The 25,071-nt window shown below is 52.5% G+C and overlaps 1 protein-coding gene across 2 annotated transcripts in view; it reads left to right on the top strand.

Annotated features, from left to right (window-relative positions):
- The first annotated feature begins 11,425 nt into the window (after positions 1-11,425).
- Znf362 (zinc finger protein 362) overlaps positions 11,426-25,071 on the top strand; it is a 32,811-nt gene continuing 19,165 nt past the window's right edge. Inside the window, exons 1-2 of one of the 2 annotated variants that reach the window (XM_059254997.1) lie at positions 11,427-11,554; positions 22,936-23,060. In XM_059254997.1, the coding sequence (XP_059110980.1) occupies positions 23,023-23,060 (38 nt within the window). In that variant the 5' untranslated portion in view covers positions 11,427-11,554; positions 22,936-23,022. Of the gene's footprint in view, positions 11,555-22,935; positions 23,061-25,071 lie in introns of both variants that reach the window. The other variant, XM_059254998.1, reaches the window with a different exon arrangement.

Here is a 25,071-nt window from a genome sequence, read left to right as displayed (position 1 = left end):
TTCTGTTTGACCTTTCAAAAACTGTACCAACAAGGTATAAATGGAGGCAGAACTTTCTGTCCAGTACACTTGATTATACCTGGTGGTTGCTTCCCAAATTACTACACAGAGACGTATGTTAGTTATGCTTGACTACTGGCTCAGGCTTATTACTAACTAGCTCTTACAACTTAACCCATTTTTAATAATCCATGTACTGTCTCAAGGCTTATTGCCTTTACCTCTATCCCATTTTGTATGTCTGACTAACTCTCTGTCTGGCTTGCCCCTCTTCTCTCTGTATCTTTGTTTGACTTTCCTGCCCAGCTTCATTCTGCCTGGCTATTGGCCAAATCAGCTTTTATTATCAACCAATGAGAGCAACACACATTCACAGCAACAAGGTTGGGAATCATAAATCTGGGTGGGTAAACCATTTGCTGTGCAAGTATGAGGAGCTGAGTTCAAATCCCCAGAACCCAGGTGAAGTTGTATGGAGTGGCATGTGTCTATAGACTCAGCACACTCCTGTGGGAGACAGGAAGGGGAGACAGGAAAATCCCAGGAGCTCATGGACTGGTTTTCCTGGCATATACATGAGCAAATAGTAGGAAACACAGTGGATATCTAAGGCTGTCTTTTGACCTCCATACTGAGGCTCCATGCTGTGGCTCAAGTGTGCCCACACCCACACACACAAACATACACACACCATACACATGTGAGCACACACACATCATAAAATTGTAAAAAAAAAAAAATCACAAATCTGTTATTTTGTGTGTGTTAAAAATATTTTACTTTCTGCTGCTGTTACTGGCACCTCTGTGTTTCTTCTGTAGCCATTTGTCATTCATGTAACTTCATGATTAGTTCTGAAAATATTGGTGTCATATAGAAGAGAGAATATACTAACAAATTCTTTGACCTGGGTATTGAATGCCTTAGAACAGTCACCAAGGATGCAGCTTTTGCCCAATACCTATGAAAAGTGTACAGTCCGCTTCACTTCTGAGCACAAGGACACACCAGACAACAAACTGAAGGACATTTATGAAGTGACTGGCCTAGAGAACCTTCAAAAGGTCAAGTTCGAGAAAGACAGAAAAATGTCAAGTTGAAGGAAGATGGAAAAGGTCGGTGACTGTTTCAGATTAAAGGCGGCCAGAGAGAGTTCAGGAGTAAACGTGGACACACCGTCTCGGATTATACTCTCAACAGGAGACCGATCGTTAGCCAGGGCTTCGCTGGGGAGACTGACAACATCGGAGTGTGGGCTGTGGTTTAAACAACAGCGCTGCAGCCCGGCTCTGACTCCCATTTTCTGTGATTGTATTTTTGTTTCTTCTGGGAACTTTGTTCTTAGGGAACACAGTCTGAAATAGTTAGTGGAAAGTAGGCACGATGCTTTCCTATGCATATTTTTATGTGAAAAATATGTGTTTAGAGAAAGTTGGAGTGAATGAGGCCAAACCCGGATAAAAGACACTCGGGGGTTCTTATGCTAGCTTGCAACTTTTCTATAAAATCGGAGTTACCTTAACGTGAACGTTTAACTCTTCCACAAACGAAAGAAAACAAAGCAATCCAAACCCCAAACAGACTGTCCTCGGTGGTGTGTGACACTGAGCCGCTTTTGTTTGGGTCTACAAGGGGAGGGGGGACAGGCTGGCTACAGTGGGTTCTGCGGTTATTCCCCAAAGATATGTGTTCACATCCTGCCTCCCAGAACTGGAAAAAAAAAAGTGAATTTATTTGGTAAAAGGATCTTTGCAAATGGAATGAAGGTGATCTTTTAAGACATGTTTTATTTATTATTAGCGTGTGTCTATAGGAGTACTCGATATATGAGTGCAGGCATGTACATAACAGACCACATGAGGTCAAAGGTCAACTCTCAGGCGTTGATTCTCCTCTTCTATCCTGGGGCTTGAACTCAGGCCTCCAGGCTACCAGTAAATGCTTTTACCCACTGGGCTGTCTTTGTGGCAGGAGTTTAGGGAATCTTAAGATGAACTCATTTGGGTTGGTACATAGCTCAGTGGCAGAGTATTTGTCCAGCATACGCAAAGCCCTGGGTTCAACCTCTAGTACCATGAGAAAGAAAAACAAACAAAAATCATTCTGAATTTCCCATTTGAATCCTAACCCGCTGACTGGAGTCCCTAAGAGTAAAAAAAATGGAGTAGGGCCATGAGAAGACGAAGATCAGAGCTGAGCCCACGCGAGGGCTAAAGGACTCTCTTCTAGAGCCAGAGGCTTGAGACGGGCTTATAGACACCTGCATTTGGACTCCTGGCCTCCAGAAGTGAGAGAATAAGTCCCCGTTGTTTCCAGCTACCACTATGGTAACTTACTGTAACAGCCCTCAGACGCTAACCCAGCCACCCAAAGGGAAATTTGAATGTAGCCAAAACAAGGGAGGAGGCCAGTGGCATGGCTGCACTCTGGGGCAGCTGCGGTGCTTCTGGGCCCGCGGCTTTGGGCGGCTCCAAAGGAAAAGCCAGGAAAGATGGCGATGGCTACTGGGCTGGCCTGTGTCCCGGGATCCACTAGTCCCCACTAGAGTCATTCCTGTGGGCCATAGAGAAACCCAGAAAAGTGGTTCTCTCCACAGAGGGTGCCCAGCTAGGAGGAGTGGCCTGCCTTGGAACCCTCCCCTCCTCTTCCTCCTCCTGGGTAAGCCTCTAGTATTTCTGCATTCCTGGAAGTTTCTGTTGTCACTTTGGGTTAATGACATTCTGCCTTCCCCAATGGGCAGGCCACAGGCAGAACATTTATTTCAGCTGTGAAGATACCTACCTTTGGGCTCCTACTTCTTTTGGCCCTGGCCTCTTCTCTTCCCACAGCCCTGAAGGGACCATAGGGCACTCCAAACGCTGCCCGTGGCCGCAGCTGACCAGTCCAAAGGTGGTCCCTGACTGAGGCCGGCCAACGACAGCAGATGCCCTTAGGTGTGGCTCTGAACTGCAGTTTTCAGGGAGAGAGAGAGACAAGTTTATCTGAATCGTGGGCCTGGAGAGTTCAGTTCATGGTCTGATGGACCCGTTGCTTTTGGACCACATCACAGCAGGGCGGGACAGCACTTCTCACTCCGTGGGCAGGATGCGAAAAGAGATGGTGGGACCAAGGTCTCCACATCCCCCCTCAAGAGCACGCACCCAACTGCAGAAGACCCCTCACTAGGCCTCACCTCTTCAAGTTCCCACCCTCCCCAAGAACGCTGGATGGGACCGAGCGTTCACCGAGGGCCCGGGGGCCAGTCCACATCCAAATGGGAACAGTGAGACCCTCGCTTTGTTCGTAGCTTTGCTGTTCACCCCCCTCCTCCTTTTTGGATTTCGCTTTTTTGCCACCATAAGAGATTTCTGTCTTTTGCAACATGAAAGATGCAAAAAGATGGTGTGTGGGCTGAATGAAACCCAGCACCGTCCACAGTAGCTAGGGAAGGTGGCCGTGAAGCCACCCTGGTGGCCTCAGCTCACTCTGCAGGTCGGGGAGCTGAGGCCGAGAGTGAGGAGTTGACCTCCCCAGGCCACAAGCATTTGCGCAGGGGACCTCCAACACAGGGGCTCACTTGCCTGCCACCGTGAATCTCTTTTTAAGGACTTCCTCTAACTCGGGGATTTGTGTGTAACTTAGGGTGGCTGGCTTTATTTTTCTCTGCCTCGGTTTCCCTATCCTGTCCCTATGGGCTTTCCATTCCTGGTAGAAGGGAGCCAGATGTGAGCACGCAGGCTGTTTTTAGTTCTCTGGGGACAAAGGCCATTATTATTTAATTACTGTGAGTGGTAATTAGAAGGGAAAGTAATTGCCTGTCCTTTCATTATGGCACTTGTACCCTTCTCCGCTCACAGCCCCAGGCCAGCCATAAAAGGGAGCCGGCAAGCTCGGCTGGGAGGGTTCCTCCAGAGGACATGGCCCAGCTCTGGAGAAAGCTGTGAAGGATACTGCCAGGGGTCTCACCTCCCAAAGGTGGTTTGTGGGTGACCCACCCTTCCTATGCCCAGGAGTTCCTCCAATCCCCTAGGCATAGGGGGCCCTGAGCATGTCCAGGGCACAGGCATAGGTACTCCCTTCTCTGGGCAAGATCCTTCCACCAGAAGCCCAATAGATGCCTTGCTTACAGCTGATGCTTGGCATATGGTGGTGTGTTCTAATCCCCACTGCCTGCTGATTACTGCACCCATTTACAGACGAGAAAACTAGTATCTCAGGGCTGGAGGAAGAGCTCCCTTGGCAGAATATTTACCTAGAGGCACAACATAGCTTGCCTTGACTCACTCAGGGATTTAACAGTGTTGGGACTTAGTGTCCCATGTCCTGCCCTGTCTGGATGAGGCTCTGGCCTGTCGCTGGCTCTGCTCTGTTGGTCTGCCTTCTCCCCTGCCACTCATCTCAATCCCCAATCCCAGCCCTACTGATGTCGGAGACAGGAGGATGGCTAAAATGAGAGCTTTGCCTCTGGGCAAGTGAGAACTGAACTGAACTACAGAGCTGGAGTTATGGACTCCTGGTGGCTTCTGGCGATCATTGCAGGCTGCAGGTGGCAGCCACCACTAACCAGTGAGAGCATTCCTCCAGTTCCAGCCCTGACTCCTCAGCCTTCCAGATCTGGGTAATAGTCAACTAGAATTTCTTACCTGTGCCTTGGTAGAAATCCAGTAGTGTGCTCAAGATGTCTTCAATTTCCAATGATTTACAAAGTCCTGATCACTTCTAGCTCCTACTCTCCGCACCCAGCCCATCTCCACCTGTCTTTAATCTCAGCTCAACCTTCCCACTCCACTCCCCAGTGCCAAGCCAGGCCACCTGATGCCACCTGAACATAGTGTGTGGCTCATTTCGCTAACTATTCAAGGTGACAGGTGCCGCTTTCAGGGCAAGGGGCAACAAGCTGAAGAAGAGATCTGCTCTCTCTTAGAGGTCACTGAGCCACAGACTCCAGGACACTGCTCCCCTCAGTCTCCCCTTTTCCCAGTCACCCCATTAAGTCAATGTTGGCTCACAGATTTCAGCTCATTCATTCTGAGCACCTTTCACACTCACTGTTTTGATACGTATCACATTCTTATGAAACGAATGAGCACAGAAGCATTGAATGTGTGATCCGAGGGTAAGTCCAATTGCTAGTGATCTGGAGGCAGAATTACGGATGGAATAGTTGTGCAAGAAGAGGAGAGGCCTGTGAAGCTATGGGAGCAACCTGAAGGTGGTATAGGCTGCCCTTAGGATGCAGCTATGGGCCGAGATACGGTGGGTAAGCAAAGGTTCCCTAGGTCAAGAGATTGTGGGTGTGGTCAGGTGGAGCATCCGTTCTGAGCGGAGCAGGGCTGCACGTGGAAAGCCTTGCTGTAAAAGGAAATGATATGCTTTGCTCGGGTTTGGTAATTGTAGATGAAGACAAAGAGATCAGTAGGGGCCAAGGTGTGAGATTTTCAAGGCCCATCATGTAAATCAATGTAGATCTTTTCTCGTTCACCTCGCAGACAACTGTGATTTATCCCAAGTTCTGAAGATGTGCCTGCCTAATGAGGGGCTGGAGGGGGTGGGCTTGTGGGTGAAGAGCCTGCCACATGTGATGCTTGACAGCCTTAACTGTCAACTCAGCACAAGCTCCAATCACAGGGAAGAGGTTCGCAGTGGGAGGCGGTCCGTGTTGAGTTGGCCCATGGGCATGTCTGTGGGAGGTGTCTTGACGGCCTTAAATGATGAGGAAGGACCCACCTCAACGTCGGTGGCACTTTCACCTACCCTGTTTCCGTCCAAGCTGATTCCTTTGCTGATATTAAAACTGGCTTCTTCGGGCTTCCAAAGTGGACTGAAGGCCAGAAGCTCTCCAGGAATCTCCTAGGCCTGGTTTATCAGGCTCACTCACAGGAGTGTGGGTGAGGGGCCCATTGGTGATCCCCAAACAGCCACATCACGGAAAAGCCCTTCTCAACCAAGGGTGATGCTCTTAAAAAAAAATTAAATTAAATTAAAAAAAAAAAAAGGCTTTATTGGAGTGCCCACTCCAGTTAGCTAGCCATCACCTCTTATGAACTCTAGGTGGCACCTCCCAAGGCCAGATGCAGCTCAGGCAGGATTGCAGGTATCTTGGAGGGGTTAGGCAGGAGTGGGTCTCCTTTATCTATTTCCTTATTTCTATAAAACTGAAGCTCTAAGCCCTCACCTCCCAGGGCCCACATGAAGCATCCCTCCCTTGGTATCATGTCACAGTAGCCTTACTCAGTCTCTTCCCTGTGACAAGCTCTTCCTTGCTCTGGGCCTCCACGTGCCATTCCCTCACCTAGAATCACTGTTCTCTTCCTGGTTTCAGTTTAAACCTCTTTTCCTCTGGAAAGTTCTCCATGACCTCTTATCCTGTCCCCCAGGCACTTCGGATCTCTCCTCTGTAGCGCTCATGGGCCCTAAACATAACCAAGTAAAGGAATTCTTTGCTAAACCCTATGTCTGGGAACAGACTTTTGAAGAGTTCACTCACATCACAAATACCTACCTCTCTTTCTCACAGGGAACTCTACCTCCCAGCTTCCATTGTGGTTGGGCAGGCCATGTGACTAGTCTTGGCCAATGGATGGTGAGCAGTGATGAGTCACTCCTAGGCAAGAGCAGTAGAAAACCGATGCACATGGTCATTGAGACAGTCTTAAGTTCCAGTGGGTACTGTTCAAAGATGTCAGTGACTGGCCAGTCTAAGGTCCTAGGTGAGTAGGGCAGAGGATCCATGTGGGTCTGTGGTACAAGCCAGCAGCAAACTGCTGTTATTTTCTACACCTGAGGTTTGGAGTTCCTTGCTACTGCAACACATTCTGGCTAGTACTGTGTTCTATCTGAATGTGGACCAGGGTTTGTCTTCTGCTGCCTTGGCAGAACCTCAGTCCCTGAATGAGACACCTGAGTAGGCCCTTCACGAATGTGTTCTGAATTATTGAAGATGTAAAACATGTTTCCTTCTTCAAACAGTTTACTGTGGCCTGGTATGAGGGCACATGCTTTTAATCCTAGCACTCAGGAGACCGAGGCAGGCAGGTTTCTGTGAGTTTGAGGCCAGCCTGATCTACATAAAGAGTTCCAGGTTAGCTAGGGTTATACAGTGAGATCCTGTCATTTTTTTTTTCTCTTAGACTCAGACTCAAGGAACAAATATATCTACACAGTAGATAGAATGTAGTTAGGCAGTACACTGTCCACATTTGAGAAATGGGGGAATCCACCTCAGCCACAGAGGGCTTCCTAAGGGAGAGTAAGGAGACTTGCAGAATCAGAGAGAATGTGCATAGGTTTGCCTCCCCCCCTCATCATTCACCCATCGGTTCAGTGAGCATTTATTCTGATGTACCACAGGCAGTTGGCTAACAGGGTGTCTAGTGGCCCATGGAGGTCTGTAGAACCAGGGGAAGCTCTTCTTCCCACGCAGGAGATCTACAGTGACTTCATAGAGAAGATGCTATCTGAGCATAGGCTTAACAAATAGGTGTTTACCAGACAGAAGAAATGAAAAAAGGGGTTGGGATCCCAGACAGATGGAGGAGTGTGAGCAGAGGCGGAGAGGTGAACAGTGTGGTGAGGGACAGAGAATCACCTACCTGGGCTTAGCGGGAGGAGATTGAAGGCCAGTGGCAAAGAGCTGAGAATCCTCATTCCTGGCTTCCAGGTGTCTTGCCACATCATATACATTCAGGCCACACTAATAGCATTCTGGAAGGTCCTGGATAGATTTTATTTTGTCAATTTTGTGTACAAGTGTGTCTGCGTGCGGGTTTATACATATGAGAGTGCAGTTGCCCACAGAGTCCAGAAGAGGGCAGCAGATTCTCTGGAGCTAGAGTTACAGGCAGCTGTGAGCCTCCCATTGTTGATCCTCTTAACAGCTGAGCTACCTGCCCAGCACCCCTCCCCCATAGCTTTTAAATGTCTCAACTGCAATCTGAAGGATGAGTTGAAGGTAGTGAGGGAGGGTGCTGTGGAAAGACAGTTGAGTGAGTGAGTCCCAGATGGAGGGAATCACATATGAAAAGGGATATGGCAAGGGTGGAATGGCAGCTTGTGTTGGCTGAAGCAGCTTTCTAGGTGGTCAGAGAGGAGGCTGGCAGGGCAAGGATGAGCCAGGCAACATGACCTGCACTCCACAGATCTCCTCTAAAGGCCCCAGCTCAGCAGTCAATGCCTTTAGTCTTCTGTATCCTTGATTGTTGGCCCTAATACCAGGGATATTCTTAGGGTCAGTGATGATGACACAGTCACTTTTGAAGTCCCCTAGAATGTTCAGCGCAGTGGCGAGTTGTACCTTTCAGCAATGCCGCAATCAGTACACTCAGGATTTCGTTTTCTTTTTTGACTTAATATTTATTTATTTGAGATAGGGTCTCACTGTGTAGCTCTGGTTGGCCTGGAATTTGCTATGTAGATCAAACTCACAGAGGTCCTTCTGTCTCTGACTCAGAATACTGGGATTAAAGTCATGCAACACCACACCCAGTTAGACGTTATTTTTAAAGGATTTTTTATATTTACCAAAATTTTGAGCATATGGTAGAAAATCTCCCTTTATAGACTTTTATATACTCTCCCCGTTAGTACCATATTATGACTAGGTGATACAATTTTCCACAGTTATTGGTAGATACTTCTATTGACATAATTAACTAGAATCTATAGTCTATTTAGAGATCTGCTCCCGTACCTCACCTAGGCCAATCACATTACATTTAGATGTCATGGCTCTTCAGGCTCTGCCAGGCTAGGAGTTTCAGACTCTCCTTGTTTTTTTTTTTTCTTAGTTAGATGTATTTATTTATGTATGTGAGTGGTGTTCTACTTGCATGTATGCCTGCATGACAAAAGAGGGCACCCGATCTCATTATAGGTGGTTGTGAGCCACCATGTGGTTGCTGGGAATTGAGCTCAGGACCTCTGGAAGAACAGTCAGTGCTCTTAACCACTGAGCCATTTATCCAGCCCCCCTTGGTTTTTTTCCTTTGTTTGTTTTTTGTTTTTGTTTGTTTGTTTTTAATGATCTTGACAGGTCTGAGAAGTAAGATATTTTGTATTTCACCACTAGTGGACTGTCTGATATTTTTTCTCATAGGAAGAAATACTACAGAGGTAACTATTTTTAAAAAGATTTCTCTCTGTGTCTCTCTCTTTCTCTGATTCTGTCTCTGTCTCTCTGTCTCTGTCTGTCTGTGTGTGTGTGTGTGTGTGTGTGTGTGTGTGTGTGTGCGCGTGCTCACGCATGCACACAGGCACCCATGGCCAGGGAGGCCAGGAGAGAGCGTCAGATCCCCTGGAACTGGAGTTACAGCCATTGGTGAGCTGCTGAACATGGGTGCTGGAATCTGAACTTCAGTCCTCTGAAAAAGGAGCAAGCCCTCTTAACTGGGGAGTCATCTCTCCAACCCCTAAAGTGTTGCTTTTTAAAAAAAGAATGTTTACTATTTTTAATTATGTTTGGGGGGCAGTGTGTATACACATCAGAGTGCAGGTTCTGAAAGAGTCCAGAAGAGGGCATCAGATCCCCTGGAGCTGAAGTTCCAGGCAGTTTTGAGCTACCCGACATGGGTGGTAGAAACCACTCGGGTCCTCTCCAAGAGCAGTCTGTACTCTTACCTGCTGAGTCATCTCCCTGGCCCCCAAAGGTGTTGCTTTTATCACACGTCAAGTGTACACACTACCAGCATGATTCATGACTGCTGATGTGGCCTTCATTGATGATTCATGACTGCTAATGTGGCCTTCATCCCTCGGCTGAGGTGGCAGTGGGCAGACTTTTCCACTCTGACGTCACATTTCCCTGCCCTTCTCATACTGTGCTCCTTAGAAGGAAGTCCCTGTGAAACCCACACCTGTGTACCCCACCTCCCCCCCCCCCCCCCCAGCACTCATTCTCCCGCATGGGTGATTTGTCTCATCGCTCTGGTTACTTGCTGGTGTTTCCTCATAGAACGTCTCAACAACGGGCTAGTAATTTTTTCACCCTTGTTTTGGACACCAGAAGGCCTTCCTCTCTCCTCCACCAGGCTCGCCCCAGATCCATGTTCTGAAAACAGCCCCCATCTCTCCCGGTGAGTGGCCTTTTCTGTATACTCAATACCGTATCATTCCAGCTAATTCGTGTCACGTGCTTATTGTGCCTCTGCCTAATGCCAGGAACTAATGCTCGAGAAGGAACTAACGACCTCTGTGGGTCCCACCCTCCAGCTGTCTCAGCGTGTGACATCCTGTGCTAGACTGGAATCTCCAGGAGGGCAGGGACTTTGTCCTGTCTTCAGAACTGTGCTCCCAGCCAACCAACAGTGTCTCTCTACATTTTTACTTCCTAGAAGACAGGATGGTTTATGTGTCCATCTTTCCCTGGGGTGCTTCCTCAGGGCGGAGGCAGCCTTGATCTTCTAGGCCTGCAGGTGGATGACAGATTGTATTCAGAAATCTAAGCCGGTTTGGAGTCAGGAATGTCCGCCTCTTCAGGTAGAAGTGAAGTTTAGAAGTTGACACAGCCCGCGAGGCCGAATCAAGAGGACTTGGTGACTGATTGGCTGGGGAGGGTGAGGCGGGAGGAGGAGTCACGCAGATGGCTCTGAGGTCTGGAGCTGGGGGACAGCCGGTGCCACCTCTGATAGACTTGGAGAACTGCTGTCAGCCCCAGGCCGCCCCACGGCTGCGGCTCAGGCCTAGGGCTAGGAAGCGGTGTCCTGGCCTGTGCAAACTTCTGCACCTCCCGCCCCACCCCCGCCCCCATGGCCTTGTTCTTCAAAAATAAATAACATTCATCTTAGTCTGCATTTTGAGCACGGCCGTTGGTCACTAGGTGTGGGGGGCCACCGTGGGGGGCCGCACCAGCCTGCGGTTTCTCAGGGAGGGACACCCCCAGCCCCCACCCTGGGGGCAGCCTAGCTTGCCAGTCCCGGATCCCCAGGCCACCGCCACTCGGGAGCGGAGCCTGGGCGGGACAATGGCCGCGGCCGCCCGGGCCCCGGGAGCCCCCGTGCTGGGGAAGGGGCTGTCCTAGGGCCGGGCGCCGGTGCCCTCCCCGCGCGGCTCGGGCGGGCGGAGGGGGGCGCGGAGTTCCTTTGTGGCTCAGCCTCCGGCGCGGCGCGGCGCGGGCAGGGGGCGCCGCGCAACTTTGCTTGGCGGCGGCAGCGGCGGCGGCGGCGGCGGGCGAGAGCGAGACGAGGCCCCGGGGCCGAGCGGGGGCCCCCAGCGCGCGGCCCGTCCCCGCCCCGCCGGCCCCCTCCCCTCGCCGTCGCCAGCGCCGGGCGCTGCCCACTCGCCAGAGCCCCGGGGCCGGGCGGGCTGCGCAGCCGAGAGGCGGGGGGCCGGACGCGGCTCGCTCGCGGGGCCCAGCGCACCGGGGCCGCGCGGCTGCACACCCGGCCTCCGCCGCCGCCGCCGTCGCGGCGCCTGCAGAACCCAGAAGTGAACAGCAGGCGACCCGGAAGGTTTGCGCGCCGCTCCGCACCGAGCCCTAGCCGCGCGCCGCTGCCGGAGCCGGGAGCCCCCAGCCCGGCCCTGCTCGGGCCGCCGGGCTCGGGGCTGCGGCCACATCCCGGAGCTCCGCCAGCACTGCCAGGTCCGTGCGGGCCCGGGGCGCGCGGGGGAGCGGGCCCGCCCGCGGGAAAGTTGCGCCGAGTTGCGGGGCGGGGGCCGGGCCGGCGCGAGCGCTGTCAGCGCGGGGCGGCCGCGCTGCGAGGGCCCGGGGGTCGCCGGTGCCTTGGGCCCGGCCCGGGGCTGCCGCGGCGGCGGCGGCGGCGGCGGCTGCGCGCGCGGGGTAGGCAGCGTCTCCCGCGGCGTGTCTGGGGCTAGTCTCCGAGTGTGTGCGTGTGTGTTTTCCTAAGCCGGGCTATTCAAACCTGCTGCAATTCTCCGGTAAACAATGATTCATGGGGCTTAATGCAAATAAACGGATTGCAAACGGCGCGGTTCGCACACTTTGCAGCCGGCCCGGTGGAGCGGCCAGTGCCGGATTTCTCCGTTTTTTTGCAGATCTGCAGAATATGGCGTCCCTGTCCTGTTTTAAAAATAAGCCAGGCTGCCATTTTTGTTTTTCTTTTGTCTGAAGATTTTAATAAAACTGTCTGAGAATGTGGGAGAGGCGGCTGGAAGCAGAGGGGGCACCCGAAGGGTTGGCTTTTTTCCTTTTCTTTAGAGAGAGCCGGGAGCCTTTCGGGGAGGTGAGACACAATACAATTACACTTTAAAGGAAAAATAAGGGGGAGAGAGGCTGCCGGGTGATTTGGGGGGAGGGGGCTGGGAATTTAAAGTTAACTCTGAAAGTTTTCTTTTCTTTTTTTTTTTTGCTTTTTTTTTTTAAAGATTTTTTTTTTCTTCCCCCGAGGGCTGTGAGATGCCGCGAAAGGATGTGGGGGCCCATTTCTCTGTTTCTTCTCCTTGCTAGCCGCCTTTGCAGGGTTTTTGGGAAAAGTTAACTGCCGGTTTCCCCAGAGCTGCGTGGGTGGGGGTGGGGAGTGTGTGTGTGTGTGTGTGTGTGTGTGTGTGTGTGTGTGTGTAGGGTTGAGGTGAGAGTTTTTGGGAGGAGTCGTTTGGATGAGGCTCTCTATCCAAGGGGCATTGTAAGGAACTATACTCTTAACCCCAGATTTGGGGGAGGTGGCTGGCACTGGGGGTTTAGAGTGGACCCAGGGTTTGGAGCTAAGACCTCTGTCATGACGACATGACCCTTCTCTCTCACCACCCTGTCCTCCAGCAGGGTGGCTCCCTTAGGAGTTGTGTGTGTTGGGGGTGGAGGGAGGCTTGTCCCTTCATGGGTGGCCAGAGCCCCTTGTGGACAGGAAGTTTTGGTAGGCCCCCTCTTGGGGCAAGTCTGGTTGACTGCAGTTGAAGAACCCTCTTTAGGTATGGGTGGCCTTCTTGGCCTCCAGAGATGGCTTCTGTTGATGAATGTTCTTGGTGGTGGGTTTTTGGCTGGGTACAGGCCTGCAGCTCCTGTGGGTCCCAATACACACAGGGGTAGCTGGTTGCCTGGCCCCTGTAACATGGGCCTCTCCTCTGTGTTCTTAACCCCTTTCTGTCACCCCACCTGCCACTTTGAAGTCTTACTGATTGGACATCAGTTGAGTTTCTGAAGTGTCCGGCTGGACAGGTCCGAACCTGCTGGCTCTGCTGGCAGCGGAGTGGTCTGAGGCCAGGCCTATGACATCCGAACCTGGGCTTTTCCCCTTTTGGGAGAATCTGCCCTAGGAGGATCCTGGGCTGTGCTCAGAGCCTCTGTGCTTATCTAGTGCTCTTCCCCCCCCCCCCCCCCCCCCCGCCCCATTTCCTGGAGGGAAAGCGCTCAAGTCTCCCTCTAGATCTGTGTCCTGGCTCTAGTAGACTGTGTGAACTCTCTCCCTCAGGACAGAATCAGGGGTGCGAGGTCTGGGAATGTTAAGCTGCAGAGCGCGGCTTGCCTAGATCACAGGCTTCTGAACCAACAAGGTTCTAGATGGAGAAACTGAGGCCCAGAGTCACAGTATACTGCCCAGTAAGAAGAGAGCTGCAGCCGGGATCCGCTTGGTTCCCGCCAGTGTTCTCTCTTCGGGAGCTCTCACACCGGGGTGTTTTGTTGCAGAGAGGCCTGAACAGGAGTAGGACAGTGTGACCCCCTTCGTTTTCCCCAGGCCCTATCATCCTAACCTTCCAGGAAATCGAACTGTACAGTTTGTACAATGTCATATGCAGTTGCTCTGTCAGGCTCGCCCCAAAACTGAGTTGCGGTCAGATGTTCGGGTAGGGACAGTTGACTCCCATTCTAAAATCTAAGAAACTGAGGCATGGAGAGGTTGAGCAGTGACAGAGGAAGGCTTTAACTCAGGCCTGCAGACTCCCTGTGTGGGCCTTTCCTAAGTGGGTGGTACTGTGGGCAGGACCTTTCCCAACTTCTAGTTTTTGGTCTGAAATTCTTCTGCTGACCCCAGTGGTTGTGTAAAAATCCAGAGGCTCACCCCCACCCCAAAGAATGTCAGAGATGGAAAGGTCCCAGGAGGTCATCTGGACTCGGAGAGAGGAAGCCACTGGCTGAAAGTCTGGTCCTGGACTAGAGACTGGAGCCTTGGTCTTCTGTGAAGAGCTCAGAGAGCTAGTGACCCACTGGGCCTGTGGAGTGGTGCTAGCCGGCTCAGGGGCCGGGGAATAATGGCCACACTAGATGGAGACATAGGTTGGTCCCAGGGGCTAAAGGATCGTCTGCATGTGACCCTGGGGAATGGAGGCGAGCCTGGTCGAAGGTGGGAAGCTGGTGTAGGAGAGAGCTGTGGCCTGGGTCTGAAGCTAGCATAGCCCCGGCCCTTCCCTGGGCAAGCATGTCCTTGCTTCTCTCTCCGGGCCTTGCTCATTACTCTTGCCATTTGTAGATCTGTTTATTTGTTGTTAGGCCCTTCATTTATCCTCCCACTGTCCACTCATTGGTTTATTGGTTAGTCATTTCAGTAGTCTGCCTGTCTGTCCCATCATCCATCCATCCATCCATCCATCCTTCCATCCATCCAGCTCCCCCAGCCCGGGTTGGACAGATAGGAGATGCAAATGTAGCCCTGTGATTCAAGGGAGAAAAGCCAAGGTTTCAGGTGAGTCTGCAGGGATTGTCTCCCCACAGATCAGAGTTTCAGAGACTCTCCGCAGTGGGCCTGCGTCCTAAGCTGAGGTCCCACTTGTGTCTCAGGGCTCTGAGCATGCTCCTTACTTCTGTGAGCTTCAGGCTGCGCACCTGTAAAGTGGGGTGTTCTGCTTGATCTCACTGATAATGGATGGGGGAGATAATAACAGCGTCTTGGATGTCTCCTGCCCCTGGCCAGGCATGTGCTGGGATCTCTGGACATGTGCATTGACCCATAAGGATGGTTACTTACTTTTCTAGGCCCTGTCTTGACTTTGTAAACCATAGTGGGGGTTTTCAGAATACCAAGTGATCTGGGGACCCTGACTAGCGATTCTGTTTCTTTAGCCCCTTGTTAAAAGTTCTGCTGTTGCCTAAACGGTTAGAAGAAAATAAATAAGTAACCGGAACTCCTCTTTGGGCCCACAGGGCCTTTCATGTCCCAGCTTTGCCCGCTTCTCAACCTATGCTTCCCTGCTCTTCCCTGTGTCCTGCCGTGCCCTGCTCACTCCCTTATCTTAGCACCTCTGGCCACGCCAACTTCTTTGTGCACCTTCCCTGGCCTGGCATGGTTTTTCCTGAGTCCTTGCCTAGCTGGTGGCACCATGGGACATCACCTCCTCAAAGGGGCCTTTGCTGACCGTTTGTTGTGAAAAGCTTCCCCGCTGTCACATGAGCCCCTTCTTGTTTTCTTTTGTGGCTCTGGGCATCTGAAACCTTCTCATCCGTTTGTTTATTTGTGTTTCTGACTGTCTGCCCGGGGGGAACGTGTTTTAAGTTCTATGCAGGCTTAAGCTCACCTCAAGCTTCCAGTGAGGTGTGGCTGGGGCTTCAGCAGAGGTGAGGAACAGCTGTGGAGCCAGGTGTGGTGGCAGCCCCGGTGTCCTGGCAGTGCCTGGGAGATGAAGTTACACTGAGGTCTGTCATCTTCCCCCGGGAGTCTCGGGGCTGTTGTTAGGAAATAATGAGATGATTAAATTGTGGAATCTCAGAATCTTAGCCTCTCTCAAACTCAGAACTGTAGCATCTGAGCAGCTTTCCCACTCAGCACCTTTGACACTTTGACCGTGACCCCATCTTGGACTGTCACAGGTGTGGTTGGAGTGGATGCAGGAGTGTTTGCTTTGGGCCAGAACATGCCCTCCAAGGCTTTGTGCACATGGAAATACACAGTCGTCATTGTTATCATCCTCTTTTGCAGCCTAGGAAGTGTAGGCATGGAGAAGTCAGGGAACTTATCCCTGGGGAGGCAGGGGTGGGGTGGGGATGGAGGTGGGGGCACTCCTGGGTCTGGAAATCAGCGCTGTGTGGCTGCTTAAGATCCCACGGCTGTTGTGGAGAAGCCCAGCCTTACCCGATCCCTGCCCGCATCCTGACGGAAGAGCCTCTGCTCTCTCACAGAACCCCCCTCCACTGAGCTCTTTCCTCCCCAGGATCCTTGTCACTGCTAGGACACTTACTTCTTTCCAAACTTAGAGTTCCCGAACCTCCCAGTGAATGACCCTGGAAGCCAAGTTACAGGAGCAGCTTCCGGGAGCTTTGACCCTGTGGTTTCATGGGCTTCGGTGGCTTCTTTCTCTCCACTGGGCCAGTCTGATGGCCTTGGTGCGTGGTATTGAGCATAGGAGTGAATGAATGAATGAATGAATGAATGAATGAATGAATGAAGAGTCCATCGAGACTGCTAAGTATTTCCGGAACCCCTCCGGTCTCTGTGGCACCATGCTGACTCTTGTTTGGGGTCTCTGGACAGGCTTGATGTCCTCAGGGAAAGGAGACTCGCTTTCCACTCCTGTAGTGGGCATCTGTAGTTTGGTAAGCCAGAGGTCTTCTTCCCCACTGGGGAAATGCAGGGTTGGGGGAGAAGAGGGGGCTGTGTCCAGTATGTATCTCCTGAGGTTTTACCTGCTGAGCTCTCTGCTCGTCAGCTCTCAACAGGCTGCCCAGCTTTTGCCTTGGGGTTTGAGGGCAGGAGGAAGCACTGGTTGGAGTAGCTGTACCCCTTCAGGACCACCCTCTTCTCCACCATGGGGCAATATTCCTGGTGCACAGGGCTACGCCTGGCACCAAGGAAGCTAACTGTTGTGTGAGTGTGTTGGGGCTGTGGTGGTGAGAGAATTTTCTGGAACCCAAGACCTGAAGTGGGCTGTAGAGACTGACCTGGTCTGGGCAGGTACCTGAGTAGTGTCATTAGTCGGTCAGGTGTGAGGGACAGGCTGAGGGACTTGGCTCTGAGGCCTAAGGAGCCCTCAGAGTGTTGGTTTCTGTCTCGCCAGCAAGAATGTTCCGATTTGAGCTTTGGGCAAGGGTCTTAGGCGCCTCAGACTGCAGTGGTTCTCAACCTGTGGGTTATGACCCCATGGGGGGGTTGAATGACCCTTTCACAGGGGTTGCATGTCAGCTATCCTGAATATCGGATATTTACATTACGATTCATAGCAGTAGCAAAATTACAGTTATGAAGTAGCAATGAAAATAATTTTATGGTTGGGGGTCACCACAACATGAGGAACTGTATTGAAGGACTGAGCATTAGGTAGGTTGAGAACCCCTGCCTTAGAGGATAATCTAGTTAGCCAGGTACTGGGGTTCTGACGGGGGACACCTGGCTGTGGTAGGGAGACTCCCCCCCATCACACTCAAACATACACATCCGTGCATATATAGTCACACATCCACATCCATACATACACATCCGTACATATATAGTCACACATACACATCCATACATACACATCCGTGCATATATAGTCACACATCCACATCCATACATACACATCCGTACATATATAGTCACCATTCCTGAGCGAGTACTCAGTATCCCCTTGCATTCCTGTGGGTAAATGCCCACTCTTTGCCTGCATCTGTCTAAAGAAATGGAGCCACTCACAAACACGAGACGACAGTAGCCCTGAGAGCCCAGCGTGGGTGTGGGCCACCAGGTGGGGCTGGGGACAGTGTGGTCCAGTTTGTAGTTCATCTTCCCTGGGCTCTCCCCCACCCACATGGCCACCCAGTCCTGCTTGGGCTCCATACTGTTTGCTGGCCCTGAGCCTTGCCTAACCTGACCACACACGGCATACACGGGAGGGGGAATGGGACTACTTCGTGGAGGGGTTATGATCACACGCTGGGGTTCCCAGTTTGGGACCTGTCTTGAAAGACAGATGGATCCATGTTAGCAGAGCAGCCCTGGTATGGGGAGAAATCAGAAGAACCACAGGAGGCTCCTTTACCCCAAACACCGGGACACTAATGTAAGGCCCCTTATACTCAGGTGAGCATGTGCACTGACGTTGTACCGTAGAGCTGGGCACCGTCCTGAAACCCGAAACATGTTGACCTGTACTGTCTTCGCAGCAGCCTCACACACACCCCACTCTTACCTGTCAGTTACAAATGGCAGCTTTGCGCTCTGGGCTTTGCTGCTATTCCAAGGCCCAAGCCTGGGCTCTCTGGCTGTAAGATCCATCCTTTCGGCCTTCTTGTGAAGGCCTAGGCTCATCCCTTCCCAATGGTGATTGGTTGAGCCCACTTCCTAGAGAAGGACTCAGAAGACCCAGAAAAGCTTGCCAGAAGTTTCTGGTCCCTCAGCCCTCACCAGCTCAGTACTAATGTGGACTTAAGTGGTTAGTACCCACAGAGCCTCATTCCTGACCCCAAATCAGAGGGTACCCCGAGAACCAGGTGGGCAGGGCTTGGGGGCTGGGCAGAACTGTAATAGAAGGACAGGATAAGGACCCCCAGGTGCCCTGGCAGTATGCTTTTTGACACATTAGCGTGGTGCCCAGGTATGTCTTAGGCATCTTTCTGAGAGTGTACCACATTTCAAACTATTCATAGATCCTTTCTTGTGAGGTTGGGAGGAGTTTGAGAATTGCCCAGGAAGCATCTAAAGGGACCTAGGTGGAGGGAGTGTTAGTCATTGCCACCCTCTCCCGCCTGTCCTCCCTGGGGCAGCTGGCAGCAGAGAAAGTCCCATGCTCTGTGTCTGTGAGATGGTGGAGTCTCGGCCTGGAGAAGGTTCGTGGTCCGGGACATCTCTGGGTGTCTGGAGGTGGGAGTGGAGTTGCTGAGGATAAAGGGATGGAGAATGAGGGAGGGCACTGGGTGCAGACCTCAGCTCCCTCTGCTGTCACAGTGGAAACAGCCCTTCCAGGGCCTGTGGGGCTGCAAAAACCTGCCCTAATTGAATCCAGGATCCTTAGCCTTGCTCGTCACAGGAAGTTCACAGAAGCCAGTTTCTGGGGCTGGCCCGGCTGGAGTCTTAGAGACAGGGTCGGAGGAGCAGCAGCAGCGAGGGCTTTGGGCTTCATGGGAAGGGGACTGTGGAGGGCAGAGGGGCTGTGGGAGGGAGCCTTTGAGCATAGGTGGGTGGGCGGGTCTCAAAGAGCCAGGTAGAGGCCGGCTCACCTCAGCCTCTGTCTGGCAAAGCCTCTCGCCTGTCCTTTCTCAGCCATCCCCGTGGCCACAGAAGGATTTGTCTGCTGGAAACTTTGCCCTCGGTTGCTCAGGGTATCACCCTCCCGCCTTGCATGAACTCTGGCTACCAGCCTTGTGCCTCCCCGACACCCTACCTACTCCAGACCAGCATGCTGCTCCCGGCCCTCCTGCCTCCTGGCCTGTGCAGTTCCTTCTGTTCATCTGGGGAGCTAGCTGTGTTCCCTCTCTGTCCTGGGAATGATCCTGCACCCTTCTGCTCCACTGGCACAGAGAGACCCTGCCCTATGGGTCCCTCAGGGCCTTGTGGAGTACTAATGTGGACTGGGCCCTGTCCAACTCTAATTTGGTGGGTGCATGGCTCTGCCATGATCCTAGTCTTGAGGGTAACTCTTGGCTGCTGGGGAGACTAGTATGTTTAGAGGTATGGGAAAGGAAAAGTAGAAGACACGGGAGTGTGGAACTGGGTGGCCTGATTCCTGTTAGGTAGGGAAATGATCAGAAAAAATGGCCTTGAACTTAAGACCTGTCAGTTGAGCCATGAGACCTGACTGAGGAACAGGGAATGTTACTATGAGCCTTCAAATAAGCTGTCCTCAGCCAGCCCATTGCTTACATGGGCAGCTGGATAGACAAATGACCAGACCATCTACCCATGGCAGTGTGACCCGAGCTGAGGTCTGATGCCAGGGTTCTAGCTCAGGATGTAGCCTTCAGATGGATGGACCTGCTGGCATAGGAAAGCAGCTTGTTTGGGGTGGGAGCCGCAGGAGCTATAGGGCAGAAGGATGAGGGCAAGGCTGGATGATAGGGATGAATGTGGCCAACAGGACCTTGCAGAGGCCTTGGCTGACCAGCTGTGGGGTTAGGACTTCCCCCAAGCAATGGCACCTATCAAGGGCTTTCAGCGGGAGAATGGGTGACAGGCGGGCTGGCTGTCCCTTGGTCTGTCTTCCTGGCTGGAGCCCCTGGATGTGATGGGACTTGAGTCCCTTCCTAACTGCCCCGCCCCCACCGCGTGCCTGGGGGGCCTGGTGGGGCTGGAGCTTGTAGTGGAACCCTTAGCTTATCTTCTGGGGACATTGGGAGAGTGTGGCTCTTTGAATAGGAAGCAAGGGTGCCTTACTTTGCCAAACAAAGCTTACTACAAAAGCTTTAATTTTATTAAAAGAAAACATTCCTCAAGACAGCTACATAGCCACACTGTAGGAAAGTCATAAAAGATGATGTCAAGCACTTCAACCCCCAGTCCCGTCTCTGCCCTGTTCCAAACCTCATGCACCCCCACTGTTAGCATGCAGGTTCTCTTTCCTCCCAGCATCCAGTCTTGGGTGGTATTTTCTCTTTTGTTGTCCTCCTGGCTCTATATCCTGAGTGTCTCCTAACTGCCCAGGGAGTTTTATCAACCCTGCTTTTCAATGGGTATGGACTCCATATCCCATATAGATAGTCTGGATCAGAATCCCACATTCCCTGCTTGGCTTTGGGCAGTTCCGTAGTCCCTCTGTGCCCCTGGTTCCTCTTAGGCTCATGTGCACGTGGAACAAGTGACAGCAGTGCCACTATGGGCTGTCACAGAGGAGAACCATTTCAGGGCTATCTCCCTATTGCTGGCAAGGTTGGCTGTTCCAGGTCTTTGCTCATGAGAACCCATGGACACAGGCAGTGTTGTGCATGGATCTTTGGGCTGTTTTCTAGGGGTGGATGACCTGGACTGGACACATTAGGCCAGGAGGTCTGGCTATTTTTAGAGCTCTTGACACACTAAGGGTAGATTCTGCTCACAGACGTGTGTTCCAGTTTACACTCCCACTGATCATCACGGGAGTGCCAGCCTCACCACATCCTCGCCAGTGTGGGATGTTAGCATTTTCATAGTCTTTTTGCTCCTGTAGCAGGTGAAGCTCGTTGACTTTTCGTGGCTAGTGAGGCAGAACTGGTGACTGTGTTCACTAGCTGTTTACATCTTTTAGGGTCAGTGCACAATCAGCCCCTCCTCGTGTCAATCAGAATGAGATCGGGTAGATATGGGCCCCAGGACCGAGTGTGATGCAGGGGGTCACTTGGGAGGACACTTTCTTCTGTCTAGGCTGTAATATCTTTAGTTCTTTTCACTAATCATGCATGTACACTGTCATTCATTCATTCCTTCATTCATCCATCCATTCAGGCACTAGATGTTGCCAGCTTAAAAGGCCTCTGCTGTGGACAGTGCTCTGCTGATGGACATGCAGGGCACACAGGGAACAGATCCCAGTGGGGTAGCAGACCCCATATGTTTCCAGGTAGAACAGCCTGTGCCCCAGGACCCATGGGAGGAGTTGGGATCATTCATCCCCTTCAAGGATGCCGGAAGTGGCCCTGGCATCCTTAACTGGGAGGAAGCAAGAAGGAAGTGGACACTGGTGAGAGGAACTGTCAGTTTGGCCAGTCAGTGTACAGTGGGACAAGCAGTGAGTCCAGAAGGTGGTAGGAGCTGGTCACATTGTCTGCCATAAGGAGCCATGGAAGCTTCTAGGTAGGACAGGATACAGTGACTGCAGTAGAGCTTAGAGTAGGCTGAGGGTGGAGATGGAGAACCTGCGGGAGGTAGCTGAGGCCAGAGCTGAAGGCCTGGACCAGAAGACTAGGGTAGGGACAGAGACCTGCTTTGTCCCCTGCCCCAACCTGTGGAATCCTAATCAGGGTCCAAGACATTCTCCGGCAGCTGGGTCTTAGGAGGAGGCTGTCAAAGGCCCCATGTGTGGTGGCCCTGGAGTGCCCCCATCGGCTGAGCTGACTTTCCCATGAGCCTCCTCGCTTCCTCCCTTAGGCTCCCAAGCACTTTCTTTCTCTCTCTCTCTCTCTCTCTCTCTCTCTCTCTCTCTCTCTCTCTCTCTCTTTAATAATAAATTTATTGTTTTCATTTTAAAAGAAACTGAATGCCATGACTGAGAATTTGGAAATCAGAGAAACAAAGACAAAACCCCAATCAGCGGAGGCTAGCACCTCCCCCTGGGCTCCTGGCCCTTGTGGGCGTGGTTCCCTGAAGCCTCCTTATAATCACAGAGTCTCGCTTTAAGGGTCCGGCTCCTCCCACTTCCCCATCCCTACCCACCCATCCCCACCCCCTTTTGCTTTGTTGGAAGCCTGCTCCCGTGTGGCCATGGGGACGGGGCAGATCTCAGTTTTAATGTCTGTGGCTTTGGGGGGGGGGGGAGGGGGCAGGGCCTAAATTGTTGAACTGACAACACCCACTTCCTCCACCCTGGCAGCAATGACCCCCTGTCCCCAACCCGCTCCTTACAACCCACTGTGGGCTGTGTGTCCTCTGTGTCTCCCGGTCTAAGTCTGTGTTTTCCCCACGCGGCAGAGCCTGGCCGATAGTGCCCTTCCTTCTGGAGTTTTCTAAACCAGCCTCAGAGGCTTTCTGGGAAAAAGTGACAGGAGGATCTGCTTTGAAGTCTGTACTTAGTTCCATAGCCTCAGCCAGGTTGCTTAACCTCTCTGGACCTCAGTTTCTTCATCTGTACCATGGGTCTGTTGTTGCAGTAAGTAATAACTGTAACTGTCCTGCCACGGCCCCCAGCCTGTTGGAGGTGGCCACCTTGGGTCAGTTGCTGGCCCAGGTGAGGTACCAGATACCATCCTACCTGGGAAGAGCTAGCAGATTCTCCCAGCCGCTGAGTATTAACCACACCAGAGTGCATGCGACTCTGCAGGGCCGGGTCAGGGCTGGGTGGCCAACCTTACTCCCTTGCTTGCTGTGTGACTGGGCAAGTTGATTGACATCTCTGAGCTGTGTTTCTGTTAAATGCTCATTTCACAGAGTCATTGGGAAGATTCAGTAACTCGAATCATAATATGCTCAGCACATTGGTGTTTAAATCAACAGTAGCTGTCATTTTATTATTATTGTTATTGTTATTCCCATATACAAGGTGCTGTTGGGAACACAGAGAAGTGGCTGACTGGGGGTTCAGGGAAAGCTCCGTAGAAGAGGGAACACTTGAGCTGGGTCTTGAAGGATGAGTAGAAGTTCACCAAGTGGGAAAGGACCTTCTAGGTAAGGAACCTGTGATTCTAGGCTGCGGGTCTGTCGATAAGGGGTTTGTTCTTTGGGGATCAAGGCATTGTGTTCATAAAAGTCCTGAGTGCCCCTCACTGCTATCCTCTGGGGGTGTCATGGGGGAGGTATGCTTGCCCTTGTAGTGTTGGTGGCTTTGGCTTCCTGTGTCCATGGGTCCATGCTTGTGGCCACAAGTCTGTGTCTGTCCCCTGTCTGGGTTTGGTTCTGTCTGCATGTTGTGTTGACTGTGTTTGTCTCGTCGATGTCCAGAGATCTGGGCCACACTGTGGGGACAGCCTGTATACTTCCCCGGCCACCAGCTCCTCTGAGTAGCCAGGACCCTTTGATGACTCCCCTCTGGGCCAGGTACAGCCCTAGCCTCATACCTCTCACTGGGAATTCCCCTGCCACCGACTCCTAGCCTCTCTAGAACCTGCTACGTCTGGTAGTCATAGGGGTCTTACAAATCACCTATTCCAGCCGCAAACATCTGGACTCTGGGCCTAAGACCTAGGGATGAGCCTCGGAGCAAGGCCCTGGCTGACTGTCCAGCCTAATCTCTGTTTGCCAGTCTCTCTGGGAGGCCACCCCCCTCACACTAGTGCATTGCTGGTCTACAGGCGTTAGCTAACACTGTCACTTTACCTGAATGCCTGCCCCCTCTCTTGGCTCACTCCCACTCACTCTTGGAGACTCAAGGCAGGCCTCATCTCCCCCGAATCCTCCCTGGCTCACGCCTGCAGGGTGGGCCAGCCTCTAAGCAGCTTGTCCCTCACTTGGAAGCTGGGCAGGTGACTTGGCCAAGGACACACATTCAGTGAAGTGGAATCAGGATTTGAACCAGAGCCCGCTTGTTCCCTGGTGGGGCGGGAGGTGTTCATAGCCAGGACTGGTGGGGAGGCAAGGGTGGATTGGAGAGTGTCTGGAAACGGCCTCCCCACCCATGTCAGCTGTGGCTGGTCTGAGGTGGGAGGGTCACTATGTTGTGTATGACCTGTATGAGGTGAGTGACTGGAGGAAGGGCTTGCCACAGGAGAAAGTCAAGGCCGGCACTGGCTGACTGAAGCAGAGACAATCTGAGGGAAGGGCAGGGGTAGCAGGGAGCTGGGCCCAAACTCTAGGTGAGGCTTAGGCTTGTTGGTACTTAGAGTTCCCAAGTAGATGGGCCATTGGTACTAGGGAATAGGGAGTCCTGCTCCCTGCTGCCAGGGGCTGGGCAGGGAGTTATGAAAGAGATCAAGAAGCCCCAGACACACAGGAACCCCTTCAATGGCCCAGGTGGCTCTGAAGGGAGTGGGCTGGTGATGTGTAGACGGCCCCATAGGTGGGAGCTCTTTCCCGTGAGTCTCCATTCACTATTTTGGAAGACAGGGCCCTGGATTCCCTGGTGCTGGTCTGGTTGGCCCAGTGTTTGTGAAACAGCTCCAGGAGACACATCACTCATCCACAGTTCAACTTCCTTTACCTTTTAGAACAAGAAAAGCAAGTGACAGTTGTGGGTGGATCGCAGGGGTCAGGGTGGGTGGCTCCTGGCTCCCAGGCTTGGCTTTCGCCCAGCGCTGGAGGCCCTCACTGATTATCAGTGTGTCTCCTCTGCCCACCCAGTGTGGACACTCAGCCCTGGGAGACTTGGCCCCTGCCTCGATCCCAGTATACTTCCCCCTGACCTTGGCATCCCCTCTGCCACACTGCCCCCTTGGCCCAGCATGCTCCTTGTTGCCTTCCCACCATGGGTGTCTCATCCCCTAGCTCATCTTGGCATTCAAGGCCCTAGAGCTGGCCTCGGTGTCCCATACCGCTGTGGCACTGGGAAGGTGTTCACCCTTTTCCACACTGTTACATCCCCATCCTCCTCCATCTGTCCTGAATGTTCACCCGGTCTTGCCTCTCTCCTGCATCATACCCTTCCTCAGGGCAGGGCTTACCCACATGCCAGTGAGTACCAGGCAATGGTAAGGGCTCGGTAGACACTCGGGCCCCGTCCTGCCCCCTGCATCTGGCACACAGT

The sequence above is a fragment of the Peromyscus eremicus genome, chromosome 2 (genome assembly GCF_949786415.1).
Source record: "Peromyscus eremicus chromosome 2, PerEre_H2_v1, whole genome shotgun sequence".
Taxonomy (NCBI): domain Eukaryota; kingdom Metazoa; phylum Chordata; class Mammalia; order Rodentia; family Cricetidae; genus Peromyscus; species Peromyscus eremicus.
The sequence above is the reverse complement of the archived record's forward strand: the minus strand, read 5'-3'. Positions and strand labels throughout refer to the sequence as shown.